Source organism: Panulirus ornatus, chromosome 19 (genome assembly GCF_036320965.1).
Source record: "Panulirus ornatus isolate Po-2019 chromosome 19, ASM3632096v1, whole genome shotgun sequence".
In the NCBI taxonomy this organism is placed as follows: Eukaryota; Metazoa; Arthropoda; class Malacostraca; order Decapoda; family Palinuridae; genus Panulirus; species Panulirus ornatus.
In genome coordinates, this window is record NC_092242.1 from 4,022,476 (window position 1) to 4,048,615 (window position 26,140).

The following is a 26,140-nucleotide window of genomic DNA, read 5'->3' on the forward strand; positions in this document are numbered from 1 at the left end:
TTAGATGTCATCAAGCCATCATCCTCTCCAAATCACTGACTGACCACTGGAGTTTGTGCCTTACACCAATTACTATCCAGAATCAAGGAATTATTTTCCAAAGTAAGTGTACGGAAAAAATGGATGCTTGTGGGACTCTGTGTGGGGTGATTTTCTTCTTCAAATTTTACACTTGTCACCTACGGACAAAGCCCTAAAATCATTTGGGAGCATAAACACGAGTAGAGGATGGATCTTAAGAAAAATTATATCAAAATTACAAATCTTATGTATAAATTTATTTCTTAACATCTCTTGTGTTAGCTTTCATTTCAAAAATGCTAACTGGATGAATATTATACAATCTATTAGTCAAAAATATTTCAAATTTGTACTCATGCAAATTTTACAATATACACTTCTCTACAACTATAAAAACTGAAATAAAAGTACCAAATTTCACTGCAGCACATAAAAATGTTTATTTACATCCTACTCCATACTGTCCTATCAACCAGCAGGAACATAATAATGAAAAAAAAAGAAAGAAGTTGAGAGGTGAGGTTTGCAAGAAAGATCTGACTCTCTAATGTAGATCTTCACTTTACACTAGAACATGAAAAATCTTGGGTACTGGTATCTACATTGTCTTGCCTAGATAATTAATTCGCTCAAATTCATATACAATTTGAAATTAACTACAAGTGAAGCAAACTTTTAAAATACGAAGTATATCACTCTACCCAATTTTTACTTAACACTGAAAACTGATTTTTTCCCAAAAAATTTCACTTAGTGTGTGCCCACAGGGCATATTCAGCTATGAATGCTAATCAAGCCATTCCATATCAACATGATATCACACTCAGGAACTAGACTGCAGACTGAACACTTGTGTATAAGAACCCTTCATTTTTAATATGCAAATGAGGTGTATCAAAATTTCTGAAAGCTGAAGAATTTAGTTTTTCATGAGTCTTTAAAATATTGATATAAAATGAAGACAGGGGCAAAGAGCCTTGAAGGATGACTTAAAAATATAAAAGGTTTGTGTCTGAAAGCACGTACTTTTGTAGTCTGATGGACACAAAAGAATAAGTGATGAAAATAGATAAACATGATAACTACCACTATATCCTGCCATTCTCTGCTAACACTCAAAAATCAGTCTTAGTTCATCAATATTTGAACTACCAGTACAAGAGCAGTTCTTTTATATTCCCATAAATTAGTCATACAAATAAATAAGAGATATAAAATATCAAATGAACACTATATCAAAAGCATCTGATTATCTAAGATATAAATACTTAAGAATAATTACAAAACTGTATTTGTAATCTCAAAGTGATGAGTTCAGACAAATTCTTCCTTTCTGATTATACATAATGACTTTCTATGATGTTACAAAAAACTTAATACTTCTACAGGTAGTGCATTCTTTAAATTACCATTAGGAGGTAACTACCTCATTTGCTCCTTCAAAGTCCATTCCTACTCCTCCCATTCCCTCAACATCAACTTCAGATTCTGATGCATTGAGCATATTAAGTGTTACATCTCTACCACCGAGCATGCTCCCACCACCCCCACTCGCTCCAGCTTGTGTAGTTGTAGTTTGCTGGGCTTGCAAAGTAGCTGCAGCTTGTGGGGAAATACCTGCATCTTCAAATGCCTTCTTTTTAAGTGCTGATCGAATTTGAGTACTGAAAAAAAAGATACCATCTGAACACACAAAACTAATTATCTATGTATAAAATTTTAGAAATATTTGAGTCTGCACAAATTAAATTATTCTCCTTAGCGTTCATTTTATATTTTCCTAAAATCAACCATGTTATGGTGCTGCTGCAGACATGATTATTCACTAAGTTGCTTTCTTTCTTTTCATGCAATAATCAATAAAAATAATTAAAGAATAATGCCTCTCTCTAGAGATCAGAAGTAAGAAATATAAAATAAATGAGCTCTGCTCAAATGATTGATAAAACCTGTTTTATAATTCATTCAAAACTACTCTCCACATACTGCAGGTTTTCATGAATTTAATTACAGAAGCAGCTTTGAGGATGCTTTCATAGCAAATAAAACATCTGAGTATCTGACAAACATATTTTCAGCAATATAATAGCCAGCTCTCTCTGACTAATGAAAATGGTACTATGTATCATGCAGCTGTATTTTAAGACACCAATAATGCATTATTAGGTTGTACTTATAAACAGTTTAGATCAAACTGTTACTGTACACACAATTACAGAACAATACTGGGTCATTACTATTTCATGACACACAATTACAGTACAGTACTGAGTTATTACTATGAAATAATGTTAGTGAAGTGCAGATACATGTCCATCACAGTATCAGGGAGTAAGTAAAAAATGTATTAAAGCAGTCAAAACAGTTTTGCCTATAACCAAAATATTGTATCATAATATCTCCCAAGATGTTCTGGAAGGAGGTAAATAAAGTGCGTAAGACAAGGGAGCAAATGGGAACTTCAGTGAAGGGCGCAAATGGGGAGGTGATAACAAGTAGTGGTGATGTGAGAAGGAGATGGAGTGAGTATTTTGAAGGTTTGTTGAATGTGTTTGATGATAGAGTGGCAGATATAGGGTGTTTTGGTCGAGGTGGTGTGCAAAGTGAGAGGGTTAGGGAAAATGATTTGGTAAACAGAGAAGAGGTAGTAAAAGCTTTGCGGAAGATGAAAGCCGGCAAGGCAGCAGGTTTGGATGGTATTGCAGTGGAATTTATTAAAAAAGGGGGTGACTGTATTGTTGACTGGTTGGTAAGGTTATTTAATGTATGTATGATTCACGGTTTTCCCTGGGGATAGGGGAGAATGAATACTTCCCACGTTTTCCCTGCGTGTCATAGAAGGCGACTAAAAGGGGAGGGAGCGGGGGGCTGGAAATCCTCCCCTCTCGTTTTTTTTTTAATTTTCCAAAAGAGGGAACAGAGAATTGCGCCAGGTGAGGGTATTCCCTCAAAGGCCCAGTCCTCTGTTCTTAACGCTACCTCGCTAATGCGGGAAATGGCGAATAGTTTGAAAGAAAGATGACTCACGGTGAGGTGCCTGAGGATTGGCGGAATGCGTGCATAGTGCCATTGTACAAAGGCAAATGGGATAAGAGTGAGTGCTCAAATTACAGAGGTATAAGTTTGTTGAGTATTCCTGGTAAATTATATGGGAGGGTATTGATTGAGAGGGTGAAGGCATGTACAGAGCATCAGATTGGGGAAGAGCAGTGTGGTTTCAGAAGTGGTAGAGGATGTGTGGATCAGGTGTTTGCTTTGAAGAATGTATGTGAGAAATACTTAGAAAAGCAAATGGATTTGTATGTAGCATTTATGGATCTGGAGAAGGCATATGATAGAGTTGATAGAGATGCTCTGTGGAAGGTATTAAGAATATATGGTGTGGGAGGCAAGTTGTTAGAAGCAGTGAAAAGTTTTTATCGAGGATGTAAGGCATGTGTACGCGTAGGAAGAGAGGAAAGTGATTGGTTCTCAGTGAATGTAGGTTTGCGGCAGGGGTGTGTGATGTCTCCATGGTTGTTTAATTTGTTTATGGATGGGGTTGTTAGGGAGGTGAATGCAAGAGTTTTGGAAAGAGGGGCAAGTATGAAGTCTGTTGGGGATGAGAGAGCTTGGGAAGTGAGTCAGTTGTTGTTCGCTGATGATACAGCGCTGGTGGCTGATTCATGTGAGAAACTGCAGAAGCTGGTGACTGAGTTTGGTAAAGTGTGTGAAAGAAGAAAGTTAAGAGTAAATGTGAATAAGAGCAAGGTTATTAGGTACAGTAGGGTTGAGGGTCAAGTCAATTGGGAGGTAAGTTTGAATGGAGAAAAACTGGGGGAAGTGAAGTGTTTTAGATATCTGGGAGTGGATCTGGCAGCGGATGGAACCATGGAAGCGGAAGTGGATATTAGGGAGGGGGAGGAGGGCGAAAATTCTGGGAGCCTTGAAGAATGTGTGGAAGTCGAGAACATTATCTCGGAAAGCAAAAATGGGTATGTTTGAAGGAATAGTGGTTCCAACAATGTTGTATGGTTGCGAGGCGTGGGCTATGGATAGAGTTGTGCGCAGGAGGATGGATGTGCTGGAAATGAGATGTTTGAGGACAATGTGTGGTGTGAGGTGGTTTGATCAAGTAAGTAACGTAAGGGTAAGAGAGATGTGTGGAAATAAAAAGAGCGTGATTGAGAGAGCAGAAGAGGGTGTTTTGAAATGGTTTGGGCACATGGAGAGAATGAGTGAGGAAAGATTGACCAAGAGGATATATGTGTCGGAGGTGGAGGGAACGAGGAGAAGAGGGAGACCAAATTGGAGGTGGAAAGATGGAGTGAAAAAGATTTTGTGTGATCGGGGCCTGAACATGCAGGAGGGTGAAAGGAGGGCAAGGAATAGAGTGAATTGGAGCGATGTGGTATACCGGGGTTGACGTGCTGTCAGTGGATTGAATCGGGGCATGTGAAGCGTCTGGGGTAAACCATGGAAAGCTGTGTAGGTATGTATATTTGCGTGTGTGGACGTATGTATATACATGTGTATGGGGGTGGGTTGGGCCATTTCTTTCGTCTGTTTCCTTGCACTACCTCGCAAACGCGGGAGACAGCGGCAAAAAAAAAAAAAAAAATATCTCCCAATACCCACAAGGATGGCCCATCCACAGTCTCTACTATTCATCTGTCTCCTGACACATCTACAACCACTCTATGATAATGAAAACTGTCAAGATTAAATTCCTTTACTCTCTTTCTCTAACTTTCTTGATTAAGCTGTTAGGTTCATACTCCTTCAATTTTGCACATCATCTCCCCTTCCCCTTCTTCCTTACAACTTTATACATTCTGTGTGTTATATCTTCCCTGACTCAACCTTTTCACATACCCACACCATCTAAGCACTAATTCTTCCCTCTTATAATCAATACTTTGTCAGTTCCACATTCCATTCTGACCTCTTCTTTTTTCATTCTATTCACTCTTCTTACTTTCAGACATTATGAAATACTGGCCCATACCTTCTAACAACCTCTGTCATATCTAGAAACTTGTATCATTACCCCTTATGAATCTTCCTCAGTGAACTAGAGATCTGTTAATTCCAAATTCCATTCTGACCTCTTCTTTCTTCATTCTATTCACTCTTCTTACTTTCAGACATTATGAAATACTGGCCCATACGTTCTAACAACCTCTGCCATATCTAGAAACTTGTATCATTACCCCTTATGAATCTTCCTCAGTGAACTAGAGATTTGTCTGCAATTCAATACCCTCTCAGTGTCACAGCATCCACTCTTCCATCTTTACAAAGAATACTTCATAGATATGCAAAATTTAGGATGTTTTCCAACCTCCAATCAAATTTCATATCAAGATTTCCCTCTTTTTTTTCTGACAGAAACTGCTTCATTCTGTTCTCCAACTCTCCTTGTTCACTCTTCTAATTTTAGTCCCCTTTCTAAACAATTAACACAGTGAAATCTGCATTCAACATGTAACATTCTCCATTTCCACAGCTTTCTGTCATTCTTGCCAAAACCTTTCTCAACTCCATCTGTGAAAGCATTAAGTAGCAAATGGGAAAAACAGTCTCCAATTTAACTCATCCTGAGACCTATATACTGCCATTCATTATTTTTCTTTTTTCATTCATTCTAACAAATGATCTTCCTTTCACTGAAACTCTCTACAGCCTGCAAAAATCACCTAATCATACAGTATATATCTGAGATATTTTGCAACTGTAATGCCTAACTGCACTTCAAGGAGAAGAAACAAGTCTGCAGAGTTTTGTAACTATGAACAGGACAGATGCAGGACAACTCTCTGGCTATCATCAAAATATGCAGAAGAAAATACATGGGGTCAGATTTCACTGGTCAAGCTTGTCCTCTTGAGATGCTAAGATTATTATCTGCCCTACATAAAAAGAGATTGTTGTATGCTTCCTTAATTCTCATCCAGTAAGTAACAACTTCATAAAACTGGTCAAAGTTCAATTCCATGCTCATTATATCATAAATATGAAACAGAAATCTCCAAGGCATTTATGGAAATCATCAATATGTGAGTGTGATGATGCAAACTCCTGTTCTTATATGCCCTGATCTTATTCATGCCATGGAATTTCCAGTTTCCTTGGAAACCTAGACAAATCAATTTTTGTCTTATAAGCCAGATGTCCTATTTGCACATATATATGTTTTTTTCATACTATTCGCACATTAGCAAGGTAGCTTTAAGAACAGAGGACTGAGCCTTTGAGGGAAATCTTCACTTGGCCCGCTTCTGTTCCTTCTTTAAGAAAATTAAAAATGAGAGAGGATGATTTCCAGCCCACTGCTCCCTCCCCTTTAGTCACCTTCTAAGACACGCAGGGAATACGTGGGAAGTATTCTTTCTCTCCTATCCCCAGGGATAATATATAAAAATTTTTATGTTTATTACACTTTATCGCTGTTTCCCGTGTTGGCGAGGCAGTGCAAGGAAACAGATGAAAGAATGGCCCAACCCATACACAAACACATGTATATACATACACGCCCACATACGCACATATACATACCTATACATTTCAACATATACATCCACATGTACATATTCATACTTGCTGCCTTCATCCATTCCCGTCACCACCCCACCACACATGAAATGGCACCCCCCTCCCTCCTGAGTGCATGCGAGGTAGCGCTAGTAAAGACAACAAAGGCCACATTCGTTCACACTCAGTCTCTAGCTGTCATGTGTAATGCACCGAAACCAAAGCTCCCTTTCTACATCTAGGCCCCACAAAACTTTTCATGGTTTACCCCAGATGCTTCACATGCCCTAGTTCAATCCATTGACAGCACGTTGACCCCAGTAAACCACATCGCTACAATTTACTCTATTCCTTGCACACCTTTCACCCTCCTGTATGTTCAGGTCCAGATCACTCAATATCTTTTTCACTCCATCCTTCCATGTCCGATTTGGTCTCCCACTTTTCCTCATTCCCTCCACCTCTGACTCATGTGTCCTCTTTGTCAATCTTTCCTCACTCATTCTCTCCATGTGACCAAACCACTTCAATACACTCTCTTCTGCTCTTTCAACCACACTCTTTTTATTACACACATCTCTCTTACCCTTTCATAACTTACTCGATCAAACCACCTCACACAACATTTTGTCCTCAAACATCTAATTTCCAACACATCCACCCTCCTCCGCACAACCCTATCTATAGCCCACGCCTCGCCACCATATAACATTGTTGGAACTACTATTCTTACAAACATACCCATTTTTGCTCTCCAGAATAACTTTCTCGCCTTCCACACATTCTTCAACGGCAATGCTCTCAGAACCTTCACCCCCTCCTCCACCCTGTGATTCACTTCTGCTTCCATGGTTCCATCCAGTGCTAAATATCTAAAACACTTCACTTCCTCCAGTTTTTCTCCATTCAAACTTACCTCCCAACTGACTTGTCCCTCCACCCTAGTGAACCTAACAACCTTGCTCTTATTCACATTTACTCTCAGCTTTCTTCTTTCACACACTTTACCAAACTCAGTCACCAACTTCTGCAGTTTCTCACCCGAATCAGCCACCAGCACTGTATCATCAGCGAACAACTGACTCACTTCCCAAGTCCTCTCATCGACAACAGACTGCATACTTAACCCTCTCTCCAAAACTCTTGCATTCACCTCCCTAACAACTCCATCCATAAGCAAATTAAACAACCATGGAGACATCACGCACCCCTGCTGCAAACCGTCATTCACTGGGAACCAATCACTTTCCTCTCTTCTAACTCATACACATGCCTTACATCCTCGATAAAAACTTTTCACTGCTTCTAGCAACTTATCTATACATGTGGAATGCATGTAAAGTGCCACTGTACAAAGGCAAAGGGGATAAAGGCGAGTGTTCAAATTACAGAGGTAAAAGTTTGTTGAGTATTTCTGGGAAATTATATGGGAGGGTATTGATTGAGAGGGTCAAGGCATGTACAAAGCACCAGACTGGGGAGGAGTAGTGTGGTTGCAGAAGTGGTTGAGGATGTGTGGATCAGGTGTTTGCTTTGAAGAATGTATGGGAGAAATACTTAGAAAAGCAGATGGGTTTGTATGCAGCATTTATGGATCTGAAGAAGGCATATGATAGAGTTGATAGAGATGCTCTGTGGAAGGTATTAAGAGTACATATATATATTCATGCTTGTTGCCTTCATCCATTCCCACTGCCACCTCACCAAACATGAAATGCCCCCCACTACCTCGCACACACAAGGTAGCACTAGGAAAAGACAACAAAGGCCACATTCGTTCACACTCAAGTCTCTAGCTGTCATGTGTAAGTGCACCGAAACCACAGCTCCCTTTCCACATCCAGGCCCCATTTCCCACCCTAGCAAGGTAGTGTTAAAAACAGAGGACTGAGCCTAAGAGGGAAAAGCCTCGCTTGGCCCCCTTCTCTGCTCCTTCTTCTAGAAAAGTAAAATCTGGAGGGAATGATCTCCAGCCCCCATTCCCTTCCCTTTTAGTCACCTTTTATGACATGCAGGGAATACATGGGAAGTATATATATAACAAAATGAAACATTATCAAAGACAAAATGAACTGTGCATTATGTCAAGGATTACTACTTCTACGTGCAGTACCTTTTGTAAAGTATGGATTGGAAGTTTTATGCTTAAGGGCCCCATTTTTTTTTAACCATCTCTACTAATGAACAACTTTTAAAACTTCTGTATGCTGTCCAAAGTCACAATAACATTACTCAGTTCATTCCATTCATATGCTACTTCTGGAGCAAACAAGATACTGAGTTCATCCTATTCTGAAGCAGCACTGACTTAATAACCATGGAATGAAATATGACAGTCCTAGCTAAAAGCCAGTCTACAAAGAAGATTCTGGAGTGCAGCAGAACATATAAAACAAGAAGTCCAACCCCTCACCATAAAGAGCCTCCTCATGTATGTCTTGGCTTGTAGCATATCAAAAGTTTGCCAGTGCAGTACTAGCATGATAATGCATCCATAATGCTCTTCCCTAAATCTATGGTTGCATACTTTATAGTGCTAGTGTGATGTACATCAAACTGTGCCTCTTATACTCTAAGAATCTGGCCCATCATTCATCTAAATGTGCCCCACGAGTGCTCACTTGCAAACATATCCTATACCTAATGCACATTCTCATTCTTGGGTCTGACATAGATGAAAACACAAACCACAATTTTGTATCATCATTTGCAGATGACAGCAAAATACAGATAAGCCTATAAAATCCTTTAAATGACCACATCAAAAAAAATTAAAAAGCTGTGGTGAAGTCACACTGAACCAAGGGCATGCCTACCAAGTTTCAGGTCAAAGAGCCACAAAATAAAGGAATGGTACAAAACCTTGATTCTTATAGAGAAAAGGAAGAAACATGGCAAAAACCAAAATTTCTCCCTCAAGGAGACATAATCAGACTGATCAAAGAAACAAGGCAGTTTGGTCCCAGGATGAGATGTGGAGATATGGATGAGCCTCCATAACTGAAGTAAATATTACACAAGGTACATGCGTAGCAGGTACATAACTTTAAGTGTTTATTCAAGTGTTACATGTCTTTTTTTCTGACAGTACAGAGATTGTACTACTATAATATTATGCATACGTATTCTACATGCATCAAATATTTACTTTTGTTATATCTTATAATAACAGAAGCTGAGGATCAATGATACAAGAAATATCAGCAAACCTTATGAACCCCACAGTGGATTTTTTTTCACCTCCCAGTGCACAAAAAATAGTAATATAATACCTTTTTTAAATTTGAATGTATGTAAAAAAATACAAAAAAAAATTACTGATTTTTTCTTATTAGTTAAGATTTAATCATTCTTAGTTTACGAAAAAAAAAAAAAAAAAAATCTAACTGAACTGGCTTCCTAAGTATAGGTGGCAGACAGACATGGGTGGGGGCTGCAGGAGGAAAACCCAAACAAAAGGTATGTGACTGTCCACTGAGGACACTAATAAATCCTAGAGGCAACTCCAAATACTCATTCTTTGTTTGAGTTGCTATCTATATCCAGTCAGTGAAATCTACAATGCACAGAGAGTTCAACTTATGGCAGAATCATCTATAGAGTGACATCATTAACACCCTGTCAAAGAACACTCATAGCACTAGAAAAGTTAAATATAACAAGACAAGGTGAGCTATTGATCAGAAATTAAAATTCAAAGAATATAAACACTTTATATAGTAGTGTTTTGCCAATACTTTTGTACATGAATTATCCAGTATAAAATTTCAAAACTCCCTGACTAGCAGCAACACAAATGTAAACTGAAAATGTCCACAAAGAGAGACCAGATGACATGCAACAGATAACTTATACAAAGTCTAATGTGAAGTTAAGTACCCATGAACGGCTGTTGATAAGCAAATACCAAAATAGTATGTATAACTCTTTGGAAATATGACTTTTTGTGTAAATTTTATCTCATCTATTCGTTTAATATTTTTGAAAATTTAGGTCTACAGCACCAGTCATATGTCACAAGCCAAGATGAATTCTAATGGCTTTCTTTAAAGATAAAATCCCTTGACAGAACTGTATGTCATTTATCAAATTTCTGGAAATCTACTCCAACCATAGTATGTACTACTGACCAAAGGAGAATAATCGTATAAATCCACCTGTTGAATACAACCTCAGTGTATGTTTGGGCAAATGTAGAGTTACAAGACACTTACACAGTACGAGATTTAATCCTCTGACTGATAACGTTAAGATCATCACCAAATCTTTTCACAGAAGACCGCAGCATTTCTATTTCATCATCGGTCCATTTTGTGCTGAAGAAAACAAGCTGCTTTTAATAAAACTAACCAAGCTAAAAATAGCAAAACTGATAGAGAAACAAGGATTAAAAAACAACTGGTCTACATTCCACATCTAGCAAAAGAAAATCATATTTACTTTGTGAAGCAAGCCATAAATGAAGGAACTATATCAGGTAACTTCACTTACCAATATATTTACCAAAACTAATAAAGAATATGATGGAGTCATATTCTAATGAACTCCTGTACCTTCACACAGTGCAAATAACAACAAATATGCAATCAATGAAACACTAAGCATGGTGACTCACGTCATCTACTACATATGAAATACAGCACACTCAAACACATACACACAAAACACAAATAAATGCTCACCTATAACCAAAAAACTCATGAAAAAATCCAAAAAACACAGACATGAATACAGACACGCAGAAATGCTCACTCAAAATACACACGAAAAGTAACAAAGTAAAATTTAGTTATGTAACCTTAGACCCCTTTGAGAGCTCCTGCAGCTGTGAAACTGCACTCCACGTGGGAAAAGGGTAAGATGGGCTGCAACGGGGCAAAAAGGTTCTTAACAAGACAATTTACCTTTCCATGTACATGTGTATGTGTATATATGTATATGTCTGTGTATGTATATGAGTATATGTTGATATGTACATGTATGGGTGTTTATATATATATTTTTTCATATTCTATTTATTATACTTTGTCGCTGTCTCCAGCGTTAGTGAGGAAGCGCAAGTACACAGACGAGAGAAAGGTCCAACCCACCCACATACACATGTATATACATACACGTCCACACACAGCACATACACATACTTATACATCTCAACGTATACATATACACATACAGACATATACATATACACACATGTACATAATTCATACTGTCTGCCCTTATTTATTCTCGTTGCCACCCTGCCACACGTGAAATGACAAACGACAAAAAAGGCCGCATTCGTTCACACTCAGTCTCTAGCTGTCATGTATAATGCACCGAAACCACAGCTCCCTCTCCACATCCAGGCCCCACAAAACTTTCCATGGTTTACCCCAGACATTTCACATGCCCTGGTTCAATCCATTGACAGCACGTTGACCCCGGTATACCACATCGTTCCAATTCACTCTATTCCTTGCACGCCTTTCACCCTCCTGCATGTTCAGGAGGGTATCTTTGAAGGAATAGTGGTTCCAACAATGTTATATGGTTGAGAGGTGTGGGCTATAGATAAGAGGTAGTGGTAGAGGATGTGTGGATCAGGTGTTTGCTTTGAAGAGTGTATGTGAGAAATACTTAGAAAAGCAAATGGATTTGTATGTAGCATTTATGGATCTGGAGAAGGCATATGATAGAGTTGATAGAGATGCTCTGTGGAAGGTATTAAGAATATATGTTGTGGGAGGCAAGTTGTTAGAAGCAGTGAAAAGTTTTTATCGAGGATGTAAGGCATGTGTACGTGTAGGAAGAGAGGAAAGTGATTGGTTCTCAGTGAATGTAGGTTTGCGGCAGGGGTGTGTGATGTCTCCATGGTTGTTTAATTTGTTTATGGATGGGGTTGTTAGGGAGGTGAATGCAAGAGTTTTGGAAAGAGGGGCAAGTATGAAGTCTGTTGGGGATGAGAGAGCTTGGGAAGTGAGTCAGTTGTTGTTCGCTGATGATACAGCGCTGGTGGCTGATTCATGTGAGAAACTGCAGAAGCTGGTGACTGAGTTTGGTAAAATGTGTGAAAGAAGAAAGTTAAGAGTAAATGTGAATAAGAGCTAGGTTATTAGGTACAGTAGGGTTGAGGGTCAATTCAATTGGGAGGTGAGTTTGAATGGAGAAAAACTGGAGGAAGTGAAGTGTTTTAGATATCTGGGAGTAGATCTGGCAGCGGATGGAACCATGGAAGCGGAAGTGGATCATAGGGTGGGGGAGGGGGCGAAAATTCTGGGAGCCTTGAAGAATGTGTGGAAGTCGAGAACATTATCTCGGAAAGCAAAAATGGGTATGTTTGAAGGAATAGTGGTTCCAACAATGTTGTATGGTTGCGAGGCGTGGACTATGGATAGAGTTGTGCGCAGGAGGATGGATGTGCTGGAAATGAGATGTTTGAGGACAATGTGTGGTGTGAGGTGGTTTGATCGAGTAAGTAACGTAAGGGTAAGAGAGATGTGTGGAAATAAAAAGAGCGTGGTTGAGAGAGCAGAAGAGGGTGTTTTGAAATGGTTTGGTCACATGGAGAGAATGAGTGAGGAAAGATTGACCAAGAGGATATATGTGTCGGAGGTGGAGGGAACGAGGAGAAGAGGGAGACCAAATTGGAGGTGGAAAGATGGAGTGAAAAAGATTTTGTGTGATTGGGGCCTGAACATGCAGGAGGGTGAAAGGAGGGCAAAGAATAGAGTGAATTGGATCGATGTGGTATACCGGGGTTGACGTGCTGTCAGTGGATTGAATCAAGGCATGTGTATGGGGGTGGGTTGGGCCATTTCTTTCGTCTGTTTCCTTGCGCTACCTCGCAAACGCGGGAGACAGCAAAAAAAAAAAAAAAAAAAATATATATATATATATATATATATATATATATATATATATATATATATTTTTTTTTTTATACTTTGTCGCTGTTTCCCGCGTTTGCGAGGTAGCGCAAGGAAACAGACGAAAGAAATTCCCCAACCCCCCCCATACACATGTACATACACACGTCCACACACACAAATATACATACCTACACAGCTTTCCATGGTTTACCCCGGACGCTTCACATGCCTTGATTCAATCCACTGACAGCACGTCAACCCCTGTATACCACATCGCTCCAATTCACTCTATTCCTTGCCCTCCTTTCACCCTCCTGCATGTTCAGGCCCCGATCACACAAAATCTTTTTCACTCCATCTTTCCACCTCCAATTTGGTCTCCCTCTTCTCCTCGTTCCCTCCACCTCCGACACATATATCCTCTTGGTCAATCTTTCCTCACTCATTCTCTCCATGTGCCCAAACCATTTTAAAACACCCTCTTCTGCTCTCTCAACCACGCTCTTTTTATTTCCACACATCTCTCTTACCCTTACGTTACTTACTCGATCAAACCACCTCACACCACACATTGTCCTCAAACATCTCATTTCCAGCACATCCATCCTCCTGCGCACAACTCTATCCATAGCCCACGCCTCGCAACCATACAACATTGTTGGAACCACTATTCCTTCAAACATACCCATTTTTGCTTTCCGAGATAATGTTCTCGACTTCCACACATTTTTCAAGGCTCCCAAAATTTTCGCCCCCTCCCCCACCCTATGATCCACTTCCGCTTCCATGGTTCCATCCGCTGACAGATCCACTCCCAGATATCTAAAACACTTCACTTCCTCCAGTTTTTCTCCATTCAAACTCACCTCCCAATTGACTTGACCCTCAACCCTACTGTACCTAATAACCTTGCTCTTATTCACATTTACTCTTAACTTTCTTCTTCCACACACTTTACCAAACTCAGTCACCAGCTTCTGCAGTTTCTCACATGAATCAGCCACCAGCGCTGTATCATCAGCGAACAACAACTGACTCACTTCCCAAGCTCTCTCATCCCCAACAGACTTCATACTTGCCCCTCTTTCCAGGACTCTTGCATTTACCTCCCTAACAACCCCATCCATAAACAAATTAAACAACCATGGAGACATCACACACCCCTGCCGCAAACCTACATTCACTGAGAACCAATCACTTTCCTCTCTTCCTACACGTACACATGCCTTACATCCTCGATAAAAACTTTTCACTGCTTCTAACAACTTGCCTCCCACACCATATATTCTTAATACCTTCCACAGAGCATCTCTATCAACTCTATCATATGCTTTCTCCAGATCCATAAATGCTACATACAAATCCATTTGCTTTTCTAAGTATTTCTCACATACATTCTTCAAAGCAAACACCTGATCCACACATCCTCTACCACTTCTGAAACCGCACTGCTCTTCCCCAATCTGATGATATATATATATATATATATATATATATATATATATATATATTCCTATGGGTCCACAATGAAAATGAAACAATACGTTCCCAAGTGCACTTTCGTGTAATAAGCACCTCATCAGGGGAGACACAAGAGAGAAATATTAACAGTCAGTTGATATACATCAAAGAGACGAAGCTAGGACACCATTTGGTAAACATGCGATTGTCTAAGTATAGTATATGTTTGCAAGTGAGCACTCGTGAGGCACATTTAGATGAATGATGGGCCTGATTCTTAGAGTATAAGAGGCACAGTTAGATGTACATCACACTAGCACTATAAAGAAAGCAACCATAGATTCAGCTCACAGACAATGACAACAACCTAGAAATTCAATCCATATAAGTAAGATTTCTTAGTACAAATTACAACATGATTCATCAAAACCTACCTACTTTCCCCCCTCCCCATCTCCTCCAGATACATTCCTATCTATCTTTCCATCTATGTCATTGATACCTATTCCCTTTGGGAGCTCCTTCAAGGGGGTTGCACTGGCAAGTCTTCATAATTTGTGAACTCTAGTGCTGCTTTTGATACATTACCCAACAGCCAAACCTAACCAACATCCCACTTGGCTCAACACTCACACTCCAGATCCCTGAGATTAACTACTCATAAACCAACTGCAACATCTCGACATCCTCAACCTTCACAAGCAACCAACCAGTCTCCCCACCCACCATACCCAACAGCGATGTCACCAAACATAACCTGTTCTGTTCATCAGCACCACACACACAAAGATCATGTGGAGCCCACTACATGAACTGTTATTTCATTCAGCAAAACAACATCCAGTTTCCTCCCCAAACATACTACCTAGCTCTCCTTCTTTGCATCCTGGTTACAATTATGCACATTCAGACATCCTAGCATGAACCTCTGAGGAGGATGAACACTCCTCATCTGGTTCCTCTCCTTGTTCTACCATTTAGAAATTGATATACAAGAAAGGAAGTTTTTCAGACCTCTGCTATTACTCATTTTAGTAGTACTCTCTGACATACAGGGAATGAAAGGAAGTATTCTTTTTTGCTCCAGCCTCTAGTGATATATATATTTACCAATCTATTCATTTTTACCTATAATGAAACATCATAATTGTGGGAAAAGGATGATGATAGCTTGAAAAAGAGGCTTATGTAAAGAGTTATCATTGGAGAAGAGATGAAGATTGGCAGTAATTGGAGGCATGATCCCCAAGTGATGAAAAAATGTGTGTGACTGTCGTGTTTGGGTCCCCAGGATGGGGACTCACTTTATGGGGTTCCTGCATATTCAAGGCTGTGTTCCAATGAGGAGAAGGGAAATGATGGACTCCTTTGAATTGAAAAGTTCCTCAATGAAAATGAACTCCATATTACCCACTGAAAATAGCACAACCTCACTGAAGCAAAAGAATCCAAAGCAATTGGAAACCTGCCAACATAACCTTCTAACTCACACAACTCTCCCTCTTTCTACTGTCCAATAACATTACTATCTTCACAGCAGATTCAACCTCAATATCCTACCGCTATCTGCAGAGCATGGTTTCAGTACCTAATCACTCCATAACCACACTTTAAACAAACCTTGCACAAAATCCTTATGGTTTCAACTAACCGGAACCCCCCTCCTGCACTGTACTAGTGGCAACTGGTATCAGCAAAGCATTCGGCGGTACCACAACATATCCTCAAATGAAAGATATTTAACACCACCCTTCACAACAATGACGGATGATGGTTAACCAACTTAATAGCTGGCTAACAAGCCTGAACCATTCACATAGGATTCATCTCCAAAATTCTCAAGCTCTCCCGTCAAGTCCCCCAGCAAGCAACTGTTTCTCAAACCTTCTTTAATTTCTTCCTACATGAATCTCCTCAGGAGGACCACAGTGTGAAAGTCCTTTCATATGCAGATGACCTTAGAATCACATCATAGCACCCTGACACCATTCAAACAACAAATATGCAACACTGCAACACAAACTGGCTCCCTAAAAACCACATGTCTGCATATCTACAGAATCCCTACCATTACTCTCTTAACTCCTGACAAATATGAATCCAAGTGTCACTCTCCCATTAACAATGAATGGTCAAGCACATCCACTCAGTAGACTACAACCATACTAGGTATGATGTATCACATACAATGCACATAACATTTACTCCTCACACTCAAACATCAACACAAAGGCCATAAATGAACTAAAAGACCTCACACAACTCACTAGTACCAGATTTAGACAATAAAAAATCCCTTAGAATCCTCAACAAACAGATCATCTGTTTGCCCTGAACTACATCTTAACCTGCATAGTCAGTCATTGTCAAATGCAAATTAACAGGGCTGCAAAGTGAGCACTCAGAACAATCACTGGCTACCTACAGACCACAATCATCATATGACATTGGCCCTATTACACGAGAAAGTGTCCTGTAACAATGGCTACTGTTGAAGGATTAATCAGTCATGTCCAATTTTAAGAGGTCTAGATGAGCGACTTTTGATTCAATAGGAATCACTGTTTTGTGTCCCATGGAAAGCAAGGTATTCATTTCACTGGCAGCAACAAATCTGTAAGAAAAAGTTATGTACTCCCCTTGGATAATCACACTTGTGCTGAGAAGTTTATAAAATATGTTCTAAGAGAGGTCTTTGTTCATCTGCCTAAGATGATGGCCCTAATGAGTAACAGTCACTGCCATTATCTAAATATATCTTTGACACCCATTCCCTCTGGGAACTCCCATCAAGGGGTGGCCATGGCACAAGTCTCCACTTATCCCTGTCCTTACATGCCTCCCTTGCATACACCATTCCATGCATTCTTCCTCTGTTTATCTCCCTCCAGTATTCCTCCACCCTATTTGCCCATGTCACAGGTGGTCTTCCACTCACACCAACCGCTTTAACTGTACTATCATACACTCTCCCTGTAAACTCCCAGTCTTGCATTCATTTCACATGCCCAAACCACCTAAAAGTATTACATTTCACCCATTCTACCACTCCACAATTCACTCCTTTTGCAATCCTTACCATACACATCTCTCATACACCCTTTCATTTTTTCTTCATTCCAACTAGTTACACTACATGCTCTTCTCAAATAGCTCATTCCAAAAGCCTGGATTCTTAACCTCTGTGCCTCATTCCACATCCATGTTTTGGATCCTTAGGTCAGGGTTGGGAGGACTATGCTGTACCTTAATCCTCTCTTCTTTTCCATACTTATACCTCTACCCTTCATTATTCTATTAAGGGACCCAATGACTCTCCTACCTTGTACTGCTCTCTCCCTTATCCTTCCTTCCATATCATCACATTTACCCAAGACAACTCCCAGATACTTAAATTCCCTCACTTCTCCCAATGTTTTTCCCCTCATATCCACAGCATAATTTAGTACAATTTCTTCTTTCACTCTATATGGTTTTACAAAATCTATACTTTCCCTCTGTTTCCTTTCAAACACTATTACTTTACTTTTACTCACATTTACCTTCAATCGCCTACACTTTCATACAACATAAAACACACTTACAATCGTCTGCAACTCTTTACTCTCCATAAACAACTCAGTATCATCTGCAAACAGGCCTGCAACTAGCCACAAGATCTCACAGCCACACTCCATCTCTGCCCCCCTTTTCCCTAGTTTTGTTTTCATCTCTCTTATCACTCCATCAATATATATATATATATCAAAAAGCCACAGTGACATCACACAGCCCTGCCTCAAACCTACATGTATCCAAGAACTTTCGCTCAGCTCTCCATCCACTCTTACACATGTATTTGCTCCTTTATAGAAGGCTTTTATACCATCCAACAGTTGTCCCTCTATACCATATGTCCTTAACGCATCGCAAAAAGAATTTCACTTGACTCTGTCGTATGCTTTCTCCAAATCTATAAAAGCTGCATGCAACTCCTTACCTTTCACTAAATAATTTTCCACAGTCATCTCTATTACAAAAATCTGTTCTGCACATCCCCTACCTTTCCTAAAGCCCCTTTGCTCTTCACTTATTCTGCATTCAGTCACTTCCATCACTCTGTCATTTAATATTCTTGCATACATTTTTCCTGGTATACTTAACAGACTTATTCCCCAATAACTGTTACATACATCCTTAGCACCTTTTCCTTTGAATAAACTAACAATAATAGCTTTCACCCAATCCTCAGACACAAACTTCTGTTTCCATGTTAAATTATAAGATGCATCCACTCGATCACACTTAGTCCTCCATACTTCAGCATTTCAGCCATTATCCCATCCACTCCAGGTGCCTTTCCTACCTTCAGCCTCATCACTGCCCTTCTTACCTCCCTTTTTGCTACAATCCCTCCACTTGTATCCTCTTCCTTCCCTCCTCCATACCCATGAATGTAAAAACTGCTGCCTCCCCTTCTCCCACATTCATCAGTTCTTCAAAATACTCTTTCCATCTTGCTTTACTTCCTCCTTTTGATTCAGAAATTCCCCTTCCTTACTTCTCACATCAACATTTCCACTCTTACATCCACCTTTCCTTTTTCACCTCCTTGCAGTATAGTTTCTTATTATCCCGAAACTTTTAACTTAACTTTCTTCCAAAATCTTCATCAGCTCTGCTTTCCTCTATCAGCTTCTTAACATTCCACTTACATATTTTGTATTCTTCCCTATTCCTTTGCTGAAATTCCACTGATACATTCCTTTTAAGCAATCTACTATATGCCTTTTTCTTCTCTTCCACAGCATTTCTAATCTCTTCTGTCCACCATGCATTTCCCTTTAAAATCCAGTATCTCACCACCTTGTATCCAACTACTGATTCTACAACCTTTACATTTTAAATACCTCATTCACACATCTGCATTCCTGCATTCACTGCACTTCCGACTAAGCTTTCAGTTACCTTCCTTTCATACTCCTCCCTGTATTTTTCCTAATTCATCTTCAAAACAAAGATGCCTCTGATGAACGAAGTTCATGCAACTAACAGTAATAATTTCTCTTTACTGGTAGTATGCCAAGCCACCAAATAATTGTCAATGAAACAGTATGACAAAATGGTGAAGATATGCTCCTTAACCACTCAACCAGTCATCCATTAGACCTCCATACAAATTCATGAAGTTTCTTTGGTCAAAAAATGTAAACCCTAAATAATAATGAAATAGGATTTCTTTCCCTACACTGAATGATGGATATACTATGTACTCAATGACTGGGATGTGTTTTGCTGTATCATCTGGGACTTCCATTTTGTGGTAAATGGCATGATATGAAGGAACTGGTAAACTTACATCCTATCTAAAAGCAACATAACTTTTGCTTACCCTGCAGGTGACTGTTCAGCTGTTGGGTGCAGTTGCATTGTGAGTTCTGCAAGTTTGTTGAAAGCTGTCCCAGCAGCCAAGAAAATCTCGCCCACCTAACATGAAAGTAGAACACTGATAACCTGTAGTGATTTTGGACAACAAATATGTTTCATATTGTAATAAACATCAAAATTCAGTTAATTCAGAACAAAATGGGAGATTATGCCCCTTACCCATACACATCATACACACATAAGTGAAAAACTCCCTTCCAGGGAAGTGCACACTGGTAATACAGTAATCATCAAGTTACATGGGGAACTTGAAAGATTCCAAAGTTGGTCTGACTCACACAGACCAGTCCCCCTTAAAAAGGGTGGTCTGTAAGGTACTAGAAAAGATAATTAGAAAGCAAATGACTGACTTTCTGCAGAAAGGAAATTACCTTCATGAGAGGCAACATGGTTTCAGGGAGAGGAGGTCATGCACAATGACCTTGTACATTTCTACAAGAGAGTGAGCTCAAAGGCTGGGTGGATTGATTATATCTGGTCTACCATCGTACCACAAGGGAGGGTGATTAAGAACCTAAATCATAAAGCAAAAACAAGGGGTGACTCCTTTGATCAATAGAAGAGCATCTTAGTGGAAGGGAACAAAGGTTGCAAGCTTAAGAAGCCTTCTCAATGGCTGAAGTCACTGTTGGAGTTCTGCAAAGTTCTGTTCTGGGACCATTACTCTTACTGATTTATGTGAATGACTCACCAGGGTGTATAGACTTCTATGTGAACATGATTGCAGATGATGTGAATGTTACGAGATGATGCAAAGGTTATTGCAAAAGTGAAAAGCATGGAAGATTACATCAAGTTACATGAGGAACTTGAAAGATTTCAAAGTTGATCTGACACATGACAAGTTTAACCCAACCAAATATAAAGTACTGAGAATAAGTTGCAATGAAAGAAGACCTTAGTATAAATATTGCCTAGAAGAAACTAAACGACAGGAATCTATTATCATTCAGACCTGGGAATAGACGTAGCCTCTCACCTGTTTCCAAAATCCAACCTTACAAGAATAGTTAATATCAATTGTCCACTAACAATTACCAGCCATTAACAATTATCAGAACTGCAGTCAAGTTCATGGATAAGGAAACATTCAGCAAGCTGTTCACATAATATATAAGGCAAAAATAAAAAAAAGGAATATTTTCTTTTTAGGTTAGATCACTGCAATTAATAAAGAACAAAAAGCCAATATAGGAAGTATAGAACAACAAAGATGGCACTAGAATTCAACACTGAGTTACAAGGAAAAGCTAGAAGTCTTGGATCTCCCTAACAAGGTGGAAAGATAAGTGAAAAGAGTTAAGAGTCGACATTCTCCCTAATCTTCATTTCTAATTTCTATCTAAAAATTTTCCATTTCTCTCTAATCCTCCGTACACTACAACCACTGCAATATAAACTCAAATATTCCAGGATTAGATTTCCAGAACTGCAAAAATAAATCTAAATCCATGTGTCAACTAGTATCTATTCCTTCAATCATTAATGCACAATGGTCTCTGGAACACCACAAACAAGTGTTGACCAAGTTGTCTTATGACCCAAAAGTAGCAATTAGGCCCTTACTGCCTCACTCACATAGGTATGCCATAGAGATAGGCCAGACACAATAAAGTACTGATTCAATCTTGATCTGCCACACTATAAGTTTGGAAGTATGAATGAAACTGTTTTGCAATGCTTGTGATGAGTGTGGAGGATAAGAAAAAAAAAGCAGGAGCAGCAGTAAGGGAAATCAAGCATTATTTATTACTCTTCAACACTAAATATGTCAATATCATAGAGCACTAAGAAGATTTCCAAAAAAAAAAAAAACATGAAAAAATCAAGTTAGTAAAATATACCTAGAAATTAGCATAAACAGCAAAAACCTCACCTAGCTTCCCAACATGTTATTTGAAAAATATGTCTGCATTTACTCATACTTGCTTGGCACTGTTTAAATGCAAGAAGGGATTTCACTAATATATATGCTACCAGTGCACATACATCACAATGCAGTTTAAAGTAAATGAAAATACAGCATCAATCATATATCTTGATTAATATTCATATTCAGCATTAATCTGAGCTGCTAAGGGAAGTTAGGGGTGGTTCTCACAAGTTCTGTTGATTGCTGGAATTGTTTAAACTATTCTTATGTTTACAAACCACTCACTCTCTTATATATATAGAACTGATCACAAGATTGATTTCATCTATAAGCGCATGAAGACCAATACACCTGACAAAATAGATAAGAATATTTGTATATGTCCAGCTATGAAAAACTAGATACTGTTGATTCTTAGGCTTTTTCGCCAAACTTTTACTTCTTTTAACCCCAAATCTAACTGAGCTTCATGGCCTTCCCCATTACCGACTTATTCATTATTTGAAGCAAGAATTAATTGAAGCAAGAAATAATGCTACACATCAAGTGGACATAATGCAACAGCTACCAGGAGTCAGTGCTACAAGCACCTCTAAGACAGTCGCCACATGGGACAGTCACCTCATGCTAAAACGTGTATAATAATAATCTAGGACAAAGTCTACCCAAATACAGCCTTCAAACTCACCGACATATTCATATATGACCACAGAGGCTTAGGCCTAAGATCAGTAACTTTAAGTATGCAGCAACTGTCCTTTGGGGCATTAATAACACTTGGGTCCACTCTTACTCTATTTTCGACAAACACACCATCGCAAAAAAATATATGATTCGTATTACAAAGCTATGTAAGTTGCGGAGCTAAACCATGGTACATTTCAAATTAATGCAAGATCATTAAAACATTCGAATATCACCATACTAAATCATCTAGTGAACCATTAATCACAAATGACTATACATACTTTACTTGCCGAATTCATCTTGACAACCTTGTCGCTATCTGAATATCAAGTTTTGACCTGGCACTTTGCTTAAAAGCCAATCTACATCGGATTACTGCGTCCAGCGTCCTCCGAGACTGTTAACACCAAGGAACACTAAACACGAATGTCTTGTTGAGTTGTTTATCAAATCGAAAATTGTCGAGGGTTCGTGCAGTTACCCGGGGTCGCATGCCAACCTAAACTCTTGATTCGGGTGCAATTTTTCAGATTTATGAAAATAAACTTACAGGAAAAAAAAAGTTTATGGGGAATTCTATAATCACGTCTTTAAGTTTTCGTATTAAGTTTTATTTTCTTTATTCTAATTTTTCAGTCATTATCCTCAAAAGATGATTTTTATGTCGCTGAACTAGTGTTGAATATGCAGTACAGAGCCTCTCAAAATACTACTTTGTTCTGATATCTTAACCCACATGAGCAAGATTATAAGATGGCACAGCTCATGTGAAGATATTTTGTTTGGGATAAAGTTGCTGCATATGAGCACTCTTTCTTAATAATCATGTCATTACCAGCTCTGATATTATATAAACTTTAGTTCATAAGTTTTCTGGAGGCAACTACTCGCTAAAAATTTAATATGAATCTCTTTCATCTACGAGAATTGCTTGATTCAGAGAATGTAATCAGATGTTGTACAGGGATTAGGCAGAATTGTCCCTTTGGTCTTTTTTTAAAAAATACATACGGTTTTATTGGTTTGTTAGTTGGTCACTGTCTTAACATGCGGCGACTACAGGCCAAAAAAGACATAATGGTGTGAATAATAACAATATCAGGAGCCTGATACCTGTTCAAGACCACTAGGAAATCTGAATCCGAATTCCGAAATCAGATTCAAATGGTCATTATGGTCAAAGCGTTGCCAAATAAAGCAGACAATGAAGAACCGAAAAGGAAATATGAATTGGACTGGTTGGTTGCTTGTCACGGTCATCTTTAGGTACATATATTAGGACATGGAAAAAAAAATGACGTGAAATCCTGAATTTGGCATGTGTCTCGGAGTACAGCCAGTCATGTGGGTGGGTTTCCCATTGTGTGGGATATGTGTCATGCTATCCATCACGGGTAGTATCAGTCGTCGCTGAGATAAGAAGAGAGAATGGTGGAGGAAGGTGGGACACACAATGGTGCTTTCGTGGGAGAGGAGAGGCTGACACCTGTTGAAGATGATGGCGGGTTGGGCCATCACCAGCATCCTAATGGTGCTGAAGACGACCCAGAGGTACTCGCTCCTGTTAATGATGGTGAAGGGATGTGGGGGTGGTATTCCTACCAGTATAGTGTACTCAATCTTAGTAGAGCCTGAAATACAACAAGAGTTCATATAAGTAAGGTGAAGGATTAGTGGATTTTGGTGTTACTGTTGTGCAGGTTAAATATTTATTTACCTCATAGATCCTTATTTCCCCTATGCCTTTAAGCCCTTCCCTACTTAACCCTTTACATTATTTTACCCAAGTACATACATTTACTCACACATTTTAGAGAGATGTATATGTATGTTCTCAAAATTTTCTGTGAATTCGTACTTGAATTTGCTACTCTGATCCATCCTACATTAAATCAGTTTATTGGAATTGTCAGTAGAACCATATTTCTGTAAAAAAGAACATACATTATGATAATATCAAGAAACTAAGGTATAACTTTAATATGTTTCTGTTTCCAAATATGTAGAAAGTAAAGGCAATAGAGTAACTTTTTAATGTTAATTGTACAGGTAGTATAACTAGATTGGTTTGATAAGATATCTGGGTGAGGTGATGAAAAGACTTCCCTTAGCCTGCATCTAAGAAAATTGGTGAACAGAAGGGGTATTAGGCAGTAGAATATGAATATACAATTCACTGTGCATAATTTAATGCTTGAAAGGCATAAAAGGTTCTCTGATTTAGTGAAACAGAAAAACATTCACATATGTATTTTAACAGAATGAAGCAGAAGTGGAGGTTCATGGATGTGGGGCATCAGCTTGCTGCAACCCAAGTCGGGGACCATACCGATTTATTGCCTTGTTGTTCATGTGCTTCCTTAGTTTTGGTAAGTTCATTGTATAAAGCTGTTGACAATTGTTGGTGATGTTACTTATGTAGAAATAAGAAAAAGAGGCAATAATGGCCTCTACTGTTGAAATACTTAGAAATCAACTCCTTACATATTTCCTTACATATTTCCTAATCTTTATTAGTTCCCTCTTAATTTCTTAATATCATTAGCCGCTCAGTAGTCAGTGATTTGCTCCACATGACAAGGCATCTTTTAAGGAAATTTCATCACTGTGGCAAATTTTCAGAGCCCATTTATGTGCATGGTGATGAATGATAATTATCATAATGATAAAGCTCTCAAGAAGTATTATAATTCACATTGCTATACCAAAGAGGGCATCAAAACGCCTAGTTTCATAAGACAAAGAGGTTTTTGCTGTACAGTACTGGGAGACTACTGAAGGAATTGCCCTGCTACTATTTTAAAAGATACCCTGTGATATGAACTTATTGAAAAGTTTTTATTGTCTTTTGCTCTCTACTCAATACAGTATTCTCTTTTTCACATTCATTTGGCTCCTCTGCCTATTGTGCAATACTTGTTTCATGATTTTTGCCATCTTTCAGTTGGTGCTTGCTACAGTGTTTTCTGTATACTGCATTCATCATAGGCCATCTCTTAAGTCTTGCTTTTTGTCATTTTTTTATTGAATGATATCTCTCATTTTTTATCTTTCTCTTATGTTTGCATCCCATGATCCTTATGACTGCTTCATTGTAGATTTCACAGACTTTCTGTATCATTAGTCTGTACTCTAGTTATGGAACATTATAAATCCATTTTTTCTCAGTCTGTTTTCTGAATGACTTGTTCATATCTACATAGTTGCCATGATTATATTTTCTCTTTGAGCTGGGTTTAGTATGAATGAGCATCTCATATAAATGAAAAATGAAGGGAAGGTAATATCTGACATATAGTTACCTTGT

The 26,140-nt window shown here is 38.8% G+C and overlaps 2 protein-coding genes across 5 annotated transcripts in view; one reads left to right on the forward strand and one right to left on the reverse strand.

Moving 5' to 3' along the window:
* Window positions 1–263: 263 nt before the first annotated feature.
* LOC139755328 (BPTF-associated chromatin complex component 1) lies at window positions 264–23,298 on the reverse strand. The gene is made up of 4 exons (XM_071673477.1): window positions 23,115–23,298; window positions 20,218–20,312; window positions 10,749–10,850; window positions 264–1,685 (listed from the first exon to the last, which is right to left on the reverse strand). Exons 1-4 carry the CDS (start codon window positions 23,130–23,132, stop codon window positions 1,433–1,435), a joined length of 468 nt encoding a protein of 155 aa, XP_071529578.1. The 5' UTR covers window positions 23,133–23,298; the 3' UTR covers window positions 264–1,432.
* An 874-nt stretch (window positions 23,299–24,172) lies between these two features.
* LOC139755329 (lysosomal dipeptide transporter MFSD1-like) overlaps window positions 24,173–26,140 on the forward strand; it is a 31,159-nt gene continuing 29,191 nt past the window's right edge. For 2 of the 4 annotated variants that reach the window (XR_011714080.1, XM_071673478.1), the window contains exons 1-2: window positions 24,173–24,384; window positions 25,094–25,202. Coding sequence is in view for 3 of the 4 variants with exons in the window: in XM_071673478.1 (XP_071529579.1) it covers window positions 24,262–24,384; window positions 25,094–25,202 (232 nt within the window). In the remaining variant the exon portion in view is untranslated. The remainder of the gene's footprint in view (window positions 24,385–25,093; window positions 25,203–26,140) is intronic. The other 2 variants (XM_071673479.1, XM_071673481.1) reach the window with 1 other exon arrangement.